General features: G+C 38.7%; 5 protein-coding genes across 5 annotated transcripts; all 5 read left to right on the top strand.

Moving 5' to 3' along the window:
- The first annotated feature begins 136 nt into the window (after positions 1 to 136).
- LOC132113965 (protocadherin alpha-2-like) lies at positions 137 to 2,691 on the top strand. The gene has a single exon (XM_059522059.1). The coding sequence runs from the start codon at positions 325 to 327 to the stop codon at positions 2,689 to 2,691; it is 2,367 nt and encodes a 788-aa protein (XP_059378042.1). The 5' UTR covers positions 137 to 324.
- A 532-nt stretch (positions 2,692 to 3,223) lies between these two features.
- LOC132114155 (protocadherin alpha-8-like) lies at positions 3,224 to 5,800 on the top strand. The gene has a single exon (XM_059522270.1). The coding sequence runs from the start codon at positions 3,350 to 3,352 to the stop codon at positions 5,798 to 5,800; it is 2,451 nt and encodes an 816-aa protein (XP_059378253.1). The 5' UTR covers positions 3,224 to 3,349.
- A 402-nt stretch (positions 5,801 to 6,202) lies between these two features.
- LOC132113962 (protocadherin gamma-A11-like) lies at positions 6,203 to 8,859 on the top strand. The gene has a single exon (XM_059522055.1). The coding sequence runs from the start codon at positions 6,434 to 6,436 to the stop codon at positions 8,819 to 8,821; it is 2,388 nt and encodes a 795-aa protein (XP_059378038.1). The 5' UTR covers positions 6,203 to 6,433; the 3' UTR covers positions 8,822 to 8,859.
- A 1,723-nt stretch (positions 8,860 to 10,582) lies between these two features.
- Positions 10,583 to 13,163, top strand: LOC132113963 (protocadherin gamma-A11-like). The gene has a single exon (XM_059522057.1). The coding sequence runs from the start codon at positions 10,788 to 10,790 to the stop codon at positions 13,161 to 13,163; it is 2,376 nt and encodes a 791-aa protein (XP_059378040.1). The 5' UTR covers positions 10,583 to 10,787.
- Positions 13,164 to 13,703: 540 nt separating this feature from the next.
- LOC132113964 (protocadherin alpha-3-like) lies at positions 13,704 to 16,235 on the top strand. The gene has a single exon (XM_059522058.1). The coding sequence runs from the start codon at positions 13,860 to 13,862 to the stop codon at positions 16,233 to 16,235; it is 2,376 nt and encodes a 791-aa protein (XP_059378041.1). The 5' UTR covers positions 13,704 to 13,859.
- The last annotated feature ends 1,313 nt before the right edge of the window (positions 16,236 to 17,548 follow it).

Genomic DNA, 17,548 nt, shown 5'->3' with positions numbered 1-17,548 from the left:
ACCACTGAGGAAATAATATATTTTGTTGATGTATATGTTTTTGTCAAAAACAAATCCACTCCACATGGTGTCAGTGTTACTCTAGAGCACTGTCCCGTTGAAAGCCCTACCCCATCGTGTGTCATCTTTAATGAGAAACAAAGCACCATTTTGTGCAGAGAAGCAGAGCAGTGTAGCCGTACGTTTGAAGAAGTGGCGACTGATGATTCCATCGTATTTCCTTTTACAATCATGTACCTGATATTAGAAATACCAAAAGGAAAAGACAGTGTTTCACGAGGAGAACATCTATAATCTGAAGTTATTTAATTATCTTTATTTGCGATGGATGTCGGAGGACAATGGAGCAGACTGCCATGGCGGTGGATTACTCTTTTTTTGCTATTGTGCGTCGTGAATCTGGTTAGTGCACAAGTAAAATACAATGTCCCAGAGGAAGTCAAAGAAGGATATGTTTTTGGAAATATTGCAAAGGATTTAAGCCTTGATGTCCGTAAATTGACACACCGTCGGTTTCGTATTGTTTCTGGGCCTGATGACGCGCTTTTCCAGGTAAATCACAACAATGGGGAACTGTATGTCAATAAGAGAATCGATAGGGAGAAGCTGTGCGATGGAAACACAGTTTGTTCGTTAAGTCTGAAATGCGTTATGGAAGACCCTTTAGAGGTGCATTACATAGAAATTGAAATTACAGATGTAAACGATAATCCACCAATTTTCCCGAGATCTGAGCAGCAATTTGAAATAGCCGAGCATACGCTTCTGGGAACACGTTTCCAAGTACAAACTGCCAGAGATCCTGATCTGGGAATGAATACGGTTCGACACTACAAATTAAGTCAGAATGAGCTGTTTGATATCGACATTCGGGAAAGGCATGACACAAAGATACCATTTTTAGTTTTAAAGAAAGCGCTGGACAGAGAAAGGCAAGGCAAACATGGACTAATTCTGACAGCCATTGATGGCGGAAACCCACCAAAATCAGGGACTCTTATCATCACTATTATTGTTCTGGATATAAATGACAATCGGCCCGTCTTCAGCCGCGACTCATATACTGCAACAATCCTGGAAAATGTAGCCCAGGGTACTGTCGTAATTAAAATAAACGCAACTGATTTAGATGATGGAATGAACGGCGAAATCGAGTTCTCATTAGGCGAAAATTTAGAAGGAAAAATACACGACCTGTTTACGCTTGATAAGGGCACAGGTGAATTACAAGTTAAAGGGAAAATAGACTTTGAAGAAACTGATGTAATTAAATTAGATGTGCAGGCATCTGATAAAGGCCAGCCTCCTCTGATTGCTGAAGCAGAACTTAGCATTAAAGTCACAGATATTAATGATAACTCCCCTGAAATTGAGATAACATCTGTTTCTAACGTTATATCTGAAAATGCGAATCCTGGAACGGCCATAGCCTTAATCAGCGTATCAGACAAGGACTCGGGTGTCAATGGCAGAGTAATCTGTGCATTGCCTGAAAATATGCCATTTGAGCTGAAATCATCATTTAAAGAGAATATTTATTCATTAGTGACAAAGGGGCGTTTAGACAGAGAAGTTACGTCAAGGTATGAAATAACTGTAACAGCCACTGACTTAGGAAAGCCACCTTTGTCTTCTTTTAAAATATTATATATACAGGTGTCTGATGTAAATGACAACTCACCAGAGTTTCCCCAAAATTCATATGAACTTTATTTATCTGAAAACAATGTCCCTGGTGATTCTATATTCTCTGTTACTGCCTTTGACAGAGATTTAAACGAAAATGCTGCGATAGCATATAACCTAAATCAAGGTGATTTGACATCTTTTCTAAACATCAATTCAGAAACGGGGATTATTTATGCGCTGAAAAGTTTTGATTTCGAAGCAGTTAAAATGTTTCAGTTCCACGTTGTTGCTTCAGATTCTGGAGCTCCATCTCTGAGCAGTAACGTGACAGTGAACGTGTTTATTCTGGATCAGAACGACAATGTTCCAGTGATCTTGTATCCAGTCAGCTCTAACGGTTCTGCTGAGGGTGTGGAAGAGATTCCTCGTAATGTGAACGCAGGTCATTTGGTGACTAAAGTCAGAGCCTATGACGCAGATATCGGATACAACGGATGGTTATTATTTTCACTGCATGAAGTTAGTGACCACAGTCTCTTTAGTTTGGACCGCTATACAGGACAGATAAGGACCCTTCGCTTATTCACAGAAACAGACGAGGTCCAGCATAAACTGCTCATTCTGGTCAAAGACAATGGGAACATTTCACTCTCAGCAACAGCGACTGTGATTGTCAAAGTTGCGGAGCCAAAAGAGGCTTTTGCAGTTTCTGATGTGAAAAACTCAGTAAAAGAGGAGGAGGAAAACAGCGTGACATTTTATTTGATCATCACTTTGGGCTCGGTTTCAGTGCTTTTTGTCATCAGCATCATCGTGTTGATTGTAATGCAGTGCTCTAAATCGACAGACTATTCGTCCAAGTATTTACAGGAACCAAATTACGACGGGACTCTGTGTCACAGCATCCAGTACAGATCTGGAGACAAACGGTACATGTTAGTTGGACCCAGAATGAGTATCGGCTCTACTATAGTCCCGGGCAGTAATGGAAATACTCTAGTGATACCAGATCGAAGGAGGAGAGATTCTGGAGAGGTAAGGGTAATTTTAAATTTCCTTTAGTAGGTATTTTAGTGGATTTGATTTGGTATTTATAAATAAATAAATAAATAAATGTCAATAAATAGTATGACGGGTTGGACAGATTTTCACAAAACAGTCTTTATGTTGTCGGTTGTTTTTTAATAAATTATAATTTATTGTATTTTAAACAAGCCCTGGTGTCACAATAACACTCTATGTGTTGCATAGTCTATGTTTGCATTTATTTATTTTATTTTTTTATGTTATTTATTGTTGAGACAAGAGCTGTCTGTTGCAACATGAAACATGTGCAAATAATATTTTTGCCGAATTATAAAACGGTCTTCCACCTATTCGAACAATAACACATATTTTAATAAATGTTAAAGCTTTTGTAGATTGAAAGATACTGTAAACGGTAACGCTGTAGGTGACTTGAAAGGTACAATGGTCCACTCGGTGTCAGTGTTGCTTTAATTTTTGTTTTCAAGTTTTAAGTCCAGCCCAGGATGATGACGCGTAGGCTTGTATTGTCCTCCTTATCCTGGATGGTACGATCAGAAAAGGAGTTTAAGAATGAGATCTATTCTCCGTGTGTTTTCAGTTAAATGGTATTGTATTAAGTAGATAAAGTGTACATTGTTGTTTGTAATCGCCGAGGATATATTTCTGGCAGTCTCACAGTAATCGTTCTGTCATGGAAGCCGGAGGACAAAGGCGCAAAGGGGCGTACTGGTGGATTGCTTTGTGCTTCTCCTCGCTTCTGTGTTTTGGACAGCAAGTTTCAGCGCAGATAAGATATTCTATTCCAGAAGAACTGAAAGAAGGATCCGCTGTAGGAAATATTACTAAGGATCTTGGCCTTGATGTCAGCACTTTAATAAACAGGAGATTCCGTATTGTGTCTGGATCAAAGGACGCTCTTTTTGAGGTAAATCAAAACAATGGCGTCTTATATGTTCATAAGAAAATTGACAGAGAGGAGCTGTGTGATGGAAATGGCGCATGCTTTATTAATCTGAAAATGGTAGTCGAAGATCCCTTGGAAGTTCACTATGTTGGGGTGGAGGTAACTGATGTTAATGATAATTCACCCACATTTACAGAAGAGGAGCAGCATTTTGAGATTGCGGAACTCACCCCAGCAGGGACGCGTTTCCAAATACAGGCAGCACGAGATGCTGATACGACTGTGAATAATGTACGGTTGTATAAACTGAGTCATAATGAGCAGTTCGATGTTGAGACTAAGGACAGACATGACGAAAAAATACCGCTGCTAGTTTTAAAGAAAGCACTTGACCGTGAAAACGCCGCAGAACATAGATTAATACTAACTGCAATCGATGGTGGAAATCCACCACGGTCAGGAAATCTTAACATAATTGTTACTGTTCTTGATGTTAATGATAACCGTCCTGTGTTCAGTCAAGACTCCTATTCTGTAATGGTAAAAGAAAATGTTGCTATCGGTACGGTTTTGGTAAAACTTAATGCAACTGACTTGGACGAAGGTTTAAATGGTGTTGTAGAATACGCCTTTGGAAGAAACCTGAAGCGTAAAGTGCAAAATCTGTTTATACTCGATAGTGCAACAGGAGAAATTCAGATTAAAGGTGTGCTGGACTTTGAGGACACAGAAGTTTACAAGTTAGACGTACAAGCAACTGATAAAGGCCAACCACCCTTAGCAGCAGAATCCGTCGTTATCATTAAGGTAGCAGATATAAATGATAACTCTCCTGAAATAGATATCACGTCTCTTTCCAATATAGTTTCCGAGGACTCTAAACCTGGGACTGTAATTTCATTAATTAGCATCAGTGACAAAGACTCCGGTATAAATGGAAAGATTATTCTAAGTGTTTCTGATAATATACCTTTTGAGCTGAAACCATCAGTTCAAGAGAATATTTATTCCCTTGTAACTAAAGGAAAATTAGATCGAGAACTTGTGTCTCATTATGACATAACAATAACAGTCACTGATTTAGGACAACCTCCATTATCTTCTTTTAAATCTTTGAGCGTTCAGGTATCAGATGTTAATGATAACAGTCCTGAATTTTCTCAAGATCCGCTTGAATTGTACTTAGTAGAAAATAACGCACCTGGTGCCTCAGTAATGTCTGTGAGCGCATTCGATAACGATTTAAATGAAAATGCAATGATTACGTATCATATTATTAGAGGGGGCGCTGCACAAAATGATATGGCCTCTTTCTTGAACATTAACTCTGAAACGGGAGTTGTTTACGCCTTAAACCGCTTTGATTTTGAAGTAATAAGAAAGTTTCAGTTCCAAGTTGTTGCAAAGGATTCGGGGACTCCTCCACTGAGCAGTAACGTGACAGTGAACGTGTTTATTCTGGATCAGAACGACAATGTTCCAGTGATCTTGTATCCAGTCAGCTCTAACGGTTCTGCTGAGGGTGTGGAAGAGATTCCCCGTAATGTGAACGCAGGTCATTTGGTGACTAAAGTCAAAGCCTATGACGCAGATATCGGATACAACGGCTGGTTATTATTTTCACTGCAGGAAGTTAGTGACCACAGTCTCTTTAGTTTGGACCGCTATACAGGACAGATAAGGACCCTTCGCTCATTCACAGAAACAGACGAGGCCCAGCATAAACTGCTCATTCTGGTCAAAGACAATGGGAACGTTTCACTCTCAGCAACAGCGACTGTGATTGTCAACGTTGTGGAGCCCAAAGAGGCTTTTGCAGTTTCTGATGTGAAAAACGCAGTAAAAGACGAGGAAGAAAACAACATGACATTTTATTTAATCATCACTTTGGGCTCGGTTTCAGTGCTGTTTGTCATCAGCATCATCGTGTTGATTGTAATGCAGTGCTCTAAATCGACAGACTATTCGTCCAAGTATTTACAAGATGCAAATTACGACGGGACTCTGTGTCACAGCATCCAGTACAGATCTGGAGACAAACGGTACATGTTAGTTGGACCCAGAATGAGTATCGGCTCTACTATAGTCCCGGGCAGTAATGGAAATACTCTAGTGATCCCAGATCGAAGGAGGAGAGATTCTGGAGAGGTAAGAATGGCGATATATATTTTTTTCCTTTGTATGGAATTACTAACTCGTAGAGCTTCACAGACAGCCGACGAAATATGTTTATCTTAAAACTGATGAGCTAACTGCAAGTTAAGAATTTCTGACAATTATTTTGCTTTACAAAAAAAATACAATGTCCATGCTTTACCAGGTTTGCTGTTGTTCCAAGTAGTGACAGCGTACAAGGAGCTGTCCACTGCGCTGGTTCTGAAATTAGTAGCGGTTTTCTTAAGAGTGCACTGGATTTTTAGTAAATTGTGCGTAGTTTGTTTGTGCTCTCACACACGTCAGCACGAGTTGTTTTGGGTGATATCTATATTCACTTTATAAAATGATGTAGCACGTAGGTAAGTGGGACACTGAATTCTGATAATTCATTTTAATAAATTAATGTGGTTTTATAGATTGTATATGTGCTTAATGAAAAGCTTTTGAGGATTTGTTTTCCTGTAGACCACTCGATGTCACTGTTGCTCCAGTATTTATGTAGCAGATTAAGTCCTGCCCTTGATGATGATGCGAAACGGGCTTTATTGTTCCTCACATTCGCGAACTGATGAACAGTATAACGGTAACAGGCTATGCGAACTGTAATAACGGTGGATTAATTTTGTTTCGCATGATGTATCAAGCATTACATTGTGGCATCTAATCATCCAGAATAGACGGATCATTGGACTAACGTTGCGGTGAACAGGCGCAATGGAAGCCAGAGGACAAAGGCGTGGATATGAGCACTGGCGGATCTTTCTGTGTTTCTCTTTGCTTGCGTGCTTTGGACAGCAGGTTTCAGCGCAGATTAGATATTCTGTTCCAGAAGAGATGAAAGTGGGATCTGTCGTCGGAAATTGTGCTAAAGATTTGGGTCTTGATGTCACTACATTGGCGGACAGAAGGTTTCGAATTGTGTCTGGATCTAATGACGCTCTTTTCCAGGTAAATCAGAACAATGGCATCTTGTATGTGGATAAGCACATTGATAGAGAAGAGGTGTGTGATGGAAATAGCGCCTGCTTGATTAATTTGAAAATAGTTGTCGAAAAACCTCTCGAAGTCCGTTATGTGGAGGTTGAAATCACAGATGTAAATGATCACTCTCCTTCTTTTCACGATAAAGACTTCTATCTAGAGATTTGGGAAAACACTGTAACTGGAACACGATTTGAACTTCAAACTGCTCGGGATCTGGATGTGGGAGTTAATTCTGTCCGCCATTACCAACTGAGTAAGAATGCGCATTTTGACTTGGAAATTAAAGATAGTGTATATGGAGATAAAACACCTTTCTTAATATTACAGAAACCATTAGACAGGGAATTCACTGAAATGCACAGGTTGCTACTAACTGCAGTAGATGGCGGAAATCCACCAAAATCGGGCACTCTTAATATCACGGTCTTTGTTCTCGACGTAAATGATAACCGACCTATATGCAATAGCGATACCTTAACGATAACATTGCGTGAAAATGCAATTGTTGACACTGTAGTGACAATTATAAATGCAAGTGATGCGGATAGTGGTTTAAATGCTGAAGTAGAATACACATACGGTAGAAACATGAAACCAAAAATACATGAAATATTTCAATTAGATCGGATGACTGGTGAAATACGAGTTAGAGGCTTAATTGACTTTGAAGAAAATGAAATCTACAGTTTGATGATAAGGGCCTCAGACAAGGGTCTTCCTCCTCTGAACACAGATTGTCAGCTCATCATTAAAGTTGAAGATGTAAATGACAATAAACCAGAAATACAAGTAACATCTCTTTCAAATGTAGTTTCGGAGGACGCCAAAATTGGAACTGTTATTTCTCTCATAAGTGTAAGTGATAAAGATTCTGGGATCAATGGAAAAGTTGTGTGTAGTCTATCTGACAGTGTGCCATTTGAGTTAAAACCGTCTGTTCAAGATAACATGTATTCCCTTGAAACAAAAGAACGTTTAGACCGAGAGTTAGTGTCCGAATACAATATAAAAATAACAGCAACAGATTTAGGTGACCCTTCTTTGTCAGCATATAAAACAATGTTTGTACAGGTGTCAGATGTTAATGATAATATCCCACAATTTTCGTCAAATCCTCTAGAGCTTTATTTAACTGAAAATAACCATTTAGGCGCTTCTATATTTTCTGTCAGTGCATCAGACAGAGATATTAATGAAAATGCTGCCATAAATTATCATATAATTAGAGGTGGCGGTATACAGAACGATATGGCATCTGCTATGAATATAAATTCGGAGACGGGTGTTATTCACGCACTAAAGAGCTTTGACTTTGAAACTGTTAAAAGGTTCCAGTTTCACATACTTGCAAAAGACTCTGGGGCTCCATCTCTGAGCAGTAACGTGACAGTGAACGTGTTTATTCTGGATCAGAACGACAATGTTCCAGTGATCTTGTATCCAGTCAGCTCTAACGGTTCTGCTGAGGGTGTGGAAGAGATTCCCCGTAATGTGAACGCAGGTCATTTGGTGACTAAAGTCAGAGCCTATGACGCAGATATAGGATACAACGGATGGTTATTATTTTCACTGCAGGAAGTTAGTGACCACAGTCTCTTTAGTTTGGACCGCTATACAGGACAGATAAGGACCCTTCGCTCATTCACAGAAACAGACGAGGCCCAGCATAAACTGATCATTCTGGTCAAAGACAATGGGAACGTTTCACTCTCAGCAACAGCGACTGTGATTGTCAAAGTTGTGGAGCCAAAAGAGGCTTTTGCAGCTTCTGATGTGGAAAACGCAGTAAAAGAGGAGGAGGAAAACAATGTGACATTTTATTTAATCATCACTTTGGGCTCAGTTTCAGTGCTTTTTGTCATCAGCATCATCGTGTTGATTGTAATGCAGTGCTCTAAATCGACAGACTATTCGTCTAAGTATTTGCAGGAACCAAATTACAACGGGACTCTTTGTCACAGCATCCAGTACAGATCTGGAGACAAACGCTACATGTTAGTTGGACCCAGAATGAGTATCGGCTCTACTATAGTCCCGGGCAGTAATGGAAATACTCTAGTGATCCCAGATCGAAGGAGGAGAGATTCTGGAGAGGTAAGAATAGCAGGTTCATACTAATTACAGTTACTGTTTTGCTGTGCTTTTGTTATACATTATAGTTTTAATTTAGGCAATATGTTATACCTTTACCTATGATTTCACAGCACTCAATCTTGTTCAGTAACCTACTTTGTTTGACAGCTTTTATTTTCGGTTCGTAACCAGATTGCAGCGAGCTGTCCATTTAGTTGGTGCTGAATGTCCTTTTTTATTGATTAATTTTTTTCATTTTTTATAAAGTCCTAAAAAATGTCAGTTGTTGCAAAGTACTGTTGATATATATGTTTTTTTCAATTCAATTCAAGTTTATTTGTATAGCGCTTTTTACAATACAAATCGTTACAAAGCAACTTTACAGAAAATTATGTTTCTACAATATTTAGTAGAAGCTTATGGTGGTGACTGTCAGTTTGTGCACATTTGACAGGATTTTTAGAAAAAATTAATACAAGACGTAGTCATCTAGACAATGAACATTATTAATATTATTAATTAATAATTATTATATGATGCAGTCACACATGTAGCAATAATTGTTAGTTCTGTTTGTTGATTCAGGGTTAGCATCATCTGGGGTCCTCTGAGGGTCAGCATCATCTCTTCTCAGGTGTTCTGGATCCAGACTGGAGCTTGTGTAAATCCTAGTTACCACGGGATTTCCGTGGCAAAACATAGAAACAAAATAGAGACATCATTAGCATAGCTGCTGATCCAACAAAGTAAAATTAGTTTAACCCAAGCTAATGAATAAAAATGCACATTTGATCAGATGCAACTACACTCACAATTTAAGAGATACATTATTCGAATGCTTGGCGAAAGAGATGCGTTTTTAATCTAGATTTAAACAGAGAGAGTGTGTCTGAACCCCGAACATTATCAGGAAGGCTATTCCAGAGTTTGGGAGCCAAATGTGAGAAAGCTCTACCTCCTTTAGTGGACTTTGCTATCCTAGGAACTACCAAAAGTCCAGCGTTTTGTGACCTTAGGATGCGTGATGGGTTGTAGCGTGGTAGAAGGCTAGTTAGGTACGCAGGAGCTAAACCATTTAGGGCCTTATAGGTAAGTAATGATAATGTGTAACTGATACGGAACTTAATAGGTAGCCAGTGCAGAGACTGTAAAATTGGGGTAATATTATCATATTTTCTTGACCTCGTAAGGACTCTAGTCACTGCATTTTGGACTACCTGTAGCTTGTTTATTGAAGATGCAGGACAACCACCTAGAAGTGCATTACAATAGTCCAGTCTAGAGGTCATGAATGCATGAACTAGCTTTTCTGCATCAGAAACAGGTAACATGTTTCGTAGCTTTGCAATGTTTCTAAGATGGAAGAATGCAGTTTTTGTAACATTGGAAATGTGATTTTTTTGTTTCAGATGGGTATTTCAAACTGTTTATTTTATCCTATTTCATGGGCATTCTTTCGAAATCACGCATTTTTGTCTTTGCTATATATGAATACTTTAATTGTATTTATGTCCATGATCCGTTTAATTTGTTACATTTTTTTTTTAGTTATAGTGAAATTTTATAATGGTATTTTCACTTAAGTGACTTTTGTAACGGGTTAGACAGGAGATGTAACACTTTACTGTGCACGATACAGAGTTGTTAAACCCTTTAGAATTATTCATCATTTTTAAGGGATTATATATATATATATATATATATATATATATATATATATATATATATATATATATATATAATAATGAACGGTATACCGCTCGGTGTCAGTATTGCTCTATGTTATGATGAAGAAATCCTCTGCCTAGATGGTGACATGCGCAGTGTTGCATTGTTCTGTACATTTCAGGAGCCAGTGTGAGCCGAAGAAAATTATAGTGCTTACGGTGGGCTGACGATGCGACCTAAGACATAATTTCCTGATTTCTGGTACTACACGGTTTATCCTGTTGATATTGACCACGGATAATACATGTCTGGTTCTGGAATACTTTAGTTTTAATTGCTCACCATGGGTAAGGATGGACAAAGGCGCAGATGGGGATACAGCTGGATTGCTTTGTGTTTGATAATGCATTGTGAACAGCATGTTTCGGCACAGATCAGATATTCTATTCCGGAGGAGGTGAAAGAGGGATCACACGTGGGAAATATTGCTAAAGATCTCGGTTTTGATATCAGTTCGTTAGAGTACAGAAGATTCCGTATTGTTTCTGGATCTAAAGACAGCTTTTTTCAGGTAAATCAGAACAATGGCATCTTATACGTTCACAAGAAAATCGACCGAGAGGAGATCTGTGATGGCAATGGCGCATGTTTGCTAAACTTAAAGATTGCAGTTGAAAATCCACTCGAAGTCCACTATGTCGAGGTTGAAATAACAGATGTGAATGACCACTTCCCCTCCTTCCTAGAAAAAGACGTTCACGTAGAAGTTGCGGAAAATACTGTAAAAGGCGCTCGCTTTGATCTTCCAACCGCAAGAGATTTGGATGTTGGCGTTAATTCTGTTCGGTCCTATCGCCTCGGACAAAATGATCATTTTGAGATAGAGGTAAGAGACAGTGAAGACGGAGATAAAAGTCCTTTTCTACTTTTACAAAAACCGTTAGACAGGGAAAATCAAGAGAAACACGTCTTAACATTTACTGCCATTGATGGTGGAAATCCATCTAAATCAGGCTCTTTAAATATAACTGTCTCGGTCCTCGATGTTAACGACAACCGCCCAGTATGCAACAGAGACACATACACTATTTCTTTAAAAGAAAACGCCTCTCCCGGTTTTACTGTAACATTTGTTAATGCAACTGATCCAGATGAGGGCGTTAATGGAGAAGTTGAATATACTTACGGTAGAAACGTGCAGCGAAAAGTACATGATGTTTTTGATCTGGACAAGGTAACAGGCGAAATACGTGTCAAAGGCAAAATTGATTTTGAAGAGAACGAAATTTATAGCCTAAACATTAAAGCATCAGATAAGGGACGCCCTTCTATGATCACTGACTGCAGAGTTGTTATTAAGATTATTGATGTCAATGATAATGAACCTGAGATTGAAATAACGTCTTTGTCTAATATTGTTTCTGAAGACTCAAAGCCAGGCACAGTCATTTCTCTTATTAGCATAACAGACAAAGATTCAGGAATTAATGGTAAAGTTGTTTGCAGCTTGTCAAAGAATGTACCGTTTGAGTTGAAACCATACGTTCAGCAGAATATGTATTCTCTAGTGACCAAAGAGAGTTTGGACCGGGAGGTTGCATCCCATTTTGACATCACAGTAACAGCTACTGATTTAGGAAACCCAGCTCTTTCATCTTCAAAATCTCTGAGCATAGAGGTGTCCGACGTCAACGATAATACACCGCAATTCCCCCACAGCCCTATTGAGATTTACCTGTTTGAAAATAATCCACCTGGACAGACCATATTTTCTGTGAGCGCCACTGACGAAGACAAAAATGAAAATGCTTATATTACGTATCATATTGTAAGAGGCGACCAGACACAAAACGACATGACTTCATTCCTTAACATCAATTCTGAAACAGGCGTAATTAGTGCTCTCAGAAGTTTTGACTTTGAATTATTAAAAAAGTTTCAGTTCCATATACATGCAACAGACTCTGGAACTCCATCTCTGAGCAGTAACGTGACAGTGAACGTGTTTATTCTGGATCAGAACGACAATGTTCCAGTGATCTTGTATCCAGTCAGCTCTAACGGTTCTGCTGAGGGTGTGGAAGAGATTCCCCATAATGTGAACGCAGGTCATTTGGTGACTAAAGTCAGAGCCTATGACGCAGATATAGGATACAACGGCTGGTTATTATTTTCACTGCAGGAAGTTAGTGACCACAGTCTATTTAGTTTGGACCGCTATACAGGACAGATAAGGACCCTTCGCTCATTCACAGAAACAGACGAGGCCCAGCATAAACTGATCATTCTGGTCAAAGACAATGGGAACGTTTCACTCTCAGCAACAGCGACTGTGATTGTCAAAGTTGTGGAGCCAAAAGAGGCTTTTGCTGCTTCTGATGTTAAAAACACTGTAAAAGACGAGGAGGAAAACAGCGTGACATTTTATTTAATCATCACTTTGGGCTCGGTTTCAGTGCTTTTTGTCATCAGCATCATCGTGTTGATTGTAATGCAGTGCTCTAAATCGTCAGACTATTCGTCCAACTATTTGCAGGAACCAAATTATGACGGAACTCTGTGTCACAGCATCCAGTACAGATCTGGAGACAAACGGTACATGTTAGTTGGACCCAGAATGAGTATCGGCTCTACTATAGTCCCGGGCAGTAATGGAAATACTCTAGTGATCCCAGATCGAAGGAGGAGAGATTCTGGAGAGGTAAGAATGGCTGATTGATTCTAATTCATTGTCTTGGTTTGTTGTTTTTATACGGTAAAATTATGATTTCTGCACTCAGTTATGTTTTCATAGCGCAAAAACTGTTCAGTAATTTATTCGACCGCTTTGATCGTATGATCGTATTGTTATCAACCACAGATCACAGGGAGCTGTTCACTGTTTTGGTGCTGAAATTAGATTCCGTTCCTTTGAGCATAGGCTTAATTATTTATTAAGGCGCGATATTTTTGTGACGCTTAAAATACTTAAATGACTTATTTTGGATGTCATAAAACATTTTTAAAACAATGTCAGTCCTCAGGATTAATAAAGGTTGTGAAAAAAATCTATTTATTGTAGATTTAAATCTGAAAATATTGTAGGGTTTATACCTTCAGTATTTTTAAAACTTAGTTATGCTTTTAAAAAGTTAAATATTTTAATCCACTTGGTGTCGGTGTTGCTCCAGTATTTGTCCAGAATATTGAGTCCTGCCCCTGATGATGACGCAAATAGGGCTTTTTTCCATTTTTTTTTTTTTTACACACACCGGAAAGGCTCATGATACATACGCTGTACTGCCGGTACTTATAGACTGATTTCATATTTGCTAATTTTCTCATGGTGTGCTTGCCTTAAACATCCGACTACGACCTCTAATACTCGAGGATATTTACAACTGATCCTAGAGAAACTGTTTGCTAATCGCACGTGATGGAAGCCGGAGGACAAAGACGAAGATGGGAGTACTGCTGGATTGCTTTTTGTATTTCTTTTATTCTTGCATTTGGACAGCGAGTTTCAGCTCAGATAAGATATTCAATTCCAGAAGAAGTGAAAGAAGGAACAGCTTTGGGAAATATTGCTAAGGATTTGGGTCTTGAAGTAAGTAGCTTGGTAGACAGGCATTTTCGAATCGTTTCTGGATCTAAGGAGGAGCTGTTTCAGATAAATCAGGAAAATGGCGTTTTGTACGTCCATAAGAATATCGACAGAGAGTCTTTGTGTGCTGGCAGCGGTGTTTGCATGTTAAATTTAAAAACCGTCATTGAAAATCCTCTCGAGATACATTATGTGGAAGTAGAAATATCAGATATAAACGATCATTCTCCTAGTTTTCCTGAAAAAGAGCAGCGCCTGGGAATTTATGAAAATACACAGCCTGGGGCTACTTATCAGTTACAGGCGGCCGGTGATCCAGATACTGGAACGAATTCGGTCCGGACCTATAAGTTAAGTCCTAATGATCATTTTGAAATTCGAGTTAGAGAGAGTGATGAGGATAAAGTACCATTTTTAGTCCTGAAGAAGGCTGTTGATAGGGAGATTACAACTACATACAAGTTGCTTTTAACAGCAGTTGACGGAGGGAATCCTCCGAGATCTGGCATTCTTAACATTACTATTACTATTCTAGATATAAATGATAATCATCCTGTTTTTAACCGAGAGAGATATTATGTAACATTACAGGAGAACTGTATAACTGGCACTCTGGTTATCCGTGTAAATGCAACTGATATGGATGAGGGCACAAACAGCGATATTGAATACAGTTTTGCAACGTTAAATAGCAACGTGAATGAGGTTTTTGAGCTCGATCAGGTCACAGGTGAAATACGTGTAAAGGGAAAAGTTGATTTTGAAGATGCAGAAGTTTATAAACTAGATATTCAGGCATCGGATAAGGGACATCCACCTACATCTGCAAACTGTAGAGTTGTTATTAAGATTATTGATGTAAATGACAACCGGCCAGAGATTGAGATAACATCACTTTATAAGAACATCCCTGAAGATTCGAAACCTGGAACGGTCATTTCTCTCATCAGTGTGACCGATAAAGATTCAGGGATCAATGGTAAAGTGATTTGTCAGTTAAACAAAAATATTCCCTTTGAACTTAAGCCTTCTTTCAAAGACAATATGTATTCTTTAGTGACAAAATATCAGTTAGATAGAGAAACGAGTTCACAGTACGACATTACAATAACAGCCTCAGATTTAGGACAGCCGTCTTTGACTGCATCGACCACTATAACCGTTCAGGTTTCTGATGTGAATGATAATATTCCGGAATTTGCAATAAATCCTTTAGAACTCTATATAATGGAAAATAATGAAGCCGGTTCGTCCATCATTTCTGTAAGCGCCTTTGATAGAGATATTGATGAAAATGCTGTGATATCGTATCAAATAATTAGAGGTGATGGAACGCAGAATGATTTGTCATCTTTTTTGAATATAAATTCAGAGACAGGTGTTGTTTATTCTTTAAAGAGATTTGACTTTGAAACTTCTAAAAGATTCCAGTTCCACGTTCTCGCTACAGACTCTGGAGCTCCATCTCTGAGCAGTAACGTGACAGTGAACGTGTTTATTCTAGATCAGAACGACAACGTTCCAGTGATCTTGTATCCAGTCAGTGCTAACGGTTCTGCTGAGGGCGTGGAAGAGATTCCCCGTAATGTGAACGCAGGTCATTTGGTGACTAAAGTCAGAGCCTATGACGCAGATATCGGATACAACGGCTGGTTATTATTTTCACTGCAGGAAGTTAGTGACCACAGTCTCTTTAGTTTGGACCGCTATACAGGACAGATAAGGACCCTTCGCTCATTCACAGAAACAGACGAGGCCCAGCATAAACTGATCATTCTGGTCAAAGACAATGGGAACGTTTCACTCTCAGCAACAGCGACTGTGATTGTCAAAGTTGTGGAGCCCAAAGAGGCCTTTGCTGCTTCTGATGTGATAAACGCAGTAAAAGAGGAGGAGGAAAACAGCGTTACATTTTATTTGATCATCACTTTGGGCTCGGTTTCAGTGCTTTTTGTCATCAGCATCATCGTGTTGATTGTAATGCAGTGCTCTAAATCGTCAGACTATTCTTCCAAGTATTTACAAGATGCAAATTACGACGGGACTCTGTGTCACAGCATTCAGTACAGATCTGGAGACAAACGCTACATGTTAGTTGGACCCAGAATGAGTATCGGCTCTACTATAGTCCCGGGCAGTAATGGAAATACTCTAGTGATACCAGATCGAAGGAGGAGAGATTCTGGAGAGGTAAGAATGCCCGATTAATTCTAATGACAATCAGCGTGTTGTTTTGGAATTGTAGTACGTTAACTTACAGTTGCAAAATAGCATTCTTTTAAATTTTGAATCTTGCAGGGAGCTGTCCGTTGCGTTGGTGCTGAAATTATATGCAAATCGTTAAAGGGAAATGCTCATTTTCACTCAATCTCCTGTTAATCTTGAGTACCTATAGAGTAGTACTGCATCCTTCATATCTCCAAAAAGTCTTTAGTTGTATTATATTTATAAGAGAAAGATAGTCTGTACCGATTTTTTTGGGAAAAACAGAGCGGCTGGAGGCGTGACGTGTGGGCGGAGCTAAAGAATCACTAGCGCGCGTAGGCTTTTGCGTTGAGATCGTCTGGAAGCTGTGACATTACCGTGAGGAAAAAAAACATCATCCAAAACAAACCATGGCTAACAGTCAGATTCAGCCGTACATTTATGATCCAGAATGAGATCCCGAGGCTGAAATTGAACAAGAGCAGCAGCAGCAACGACTACAGCAGGACGTCTCTATGTGGTATGTATTGAAACTGTATATATTTGCTTAGCGGTTTTGGAAAATGACTAAGTTACACTTTATGTCGTCTTTTTTTTTTTTTTTTAAAGGTGTACATGCGGGAAATGCAGTTTGATGCCAACTGAGGCGGAAAACCTTTGCTGCCAAGAAATAGAACCGGTTATACTTATGTCTTGCAATGCATTATAATGTGTAAAGTTGTTTTTTTATAAGACTTAATATGATAGCATACAATTAGCTTACTAAGTGCACTTTAGCAATGTCCTCTTAAAATATTTTACACATTATTCCTTCACCTTCGTTTATAAACTTTTGGGATCATTATATAACATTTTAGGTATTATCCAACCAGTGTAGTGCTGTAATAGGATGTAATTACATGCATGCATAGTCCCTATGATAGCTCATCATATAATTAAAATTGCAATTAATGACAATGTAAACTACATAGCTAACATAATTTATGATTTTTTTTTTTAAAAGGTAAGGAGATGGTTGACTCAGGTGCCAACCTCTCTACAGTGTATGACAGAACATCCAGGACTGGATGCAAACTGCCTAAATGTCTATACATTTCAGAACATAAATAACATTTACAGAGCTGACTATGGCCCACTTAGAAGGAGAAGAGAGGAGGAGTGAGTAATTATGAAAAAAGATCTCAGATTTCATCATGTAATAATACAGATATAAAAACAATAAACTTTGTAAATTGTGTTTATTTATCCAGCAAGGGTGCGCATTGTAATAAAATAAATTTAAATAGCAGGGACATATAAAAATATAGCATACAAAT

This window comes from Carassius carassius, chromosome 33 (genome assembly GCF_963082965.1).
Source record: "Carassius carassius chromosome 33, fCarCar2.1, whole genome shotgun sequence".
Classification (NCBI taxonomy): Eukaryota; Metazoa; Chordata; class Actinopteri; order Cypriniformes; family Cyprinidae; genus Carassius; species Carassius carassius.
The sequence above is the reverse complement of the archived record's forward strand: the minus strand, read 5'-3'. Positions and strand labels throughout refer to the sequence as shown.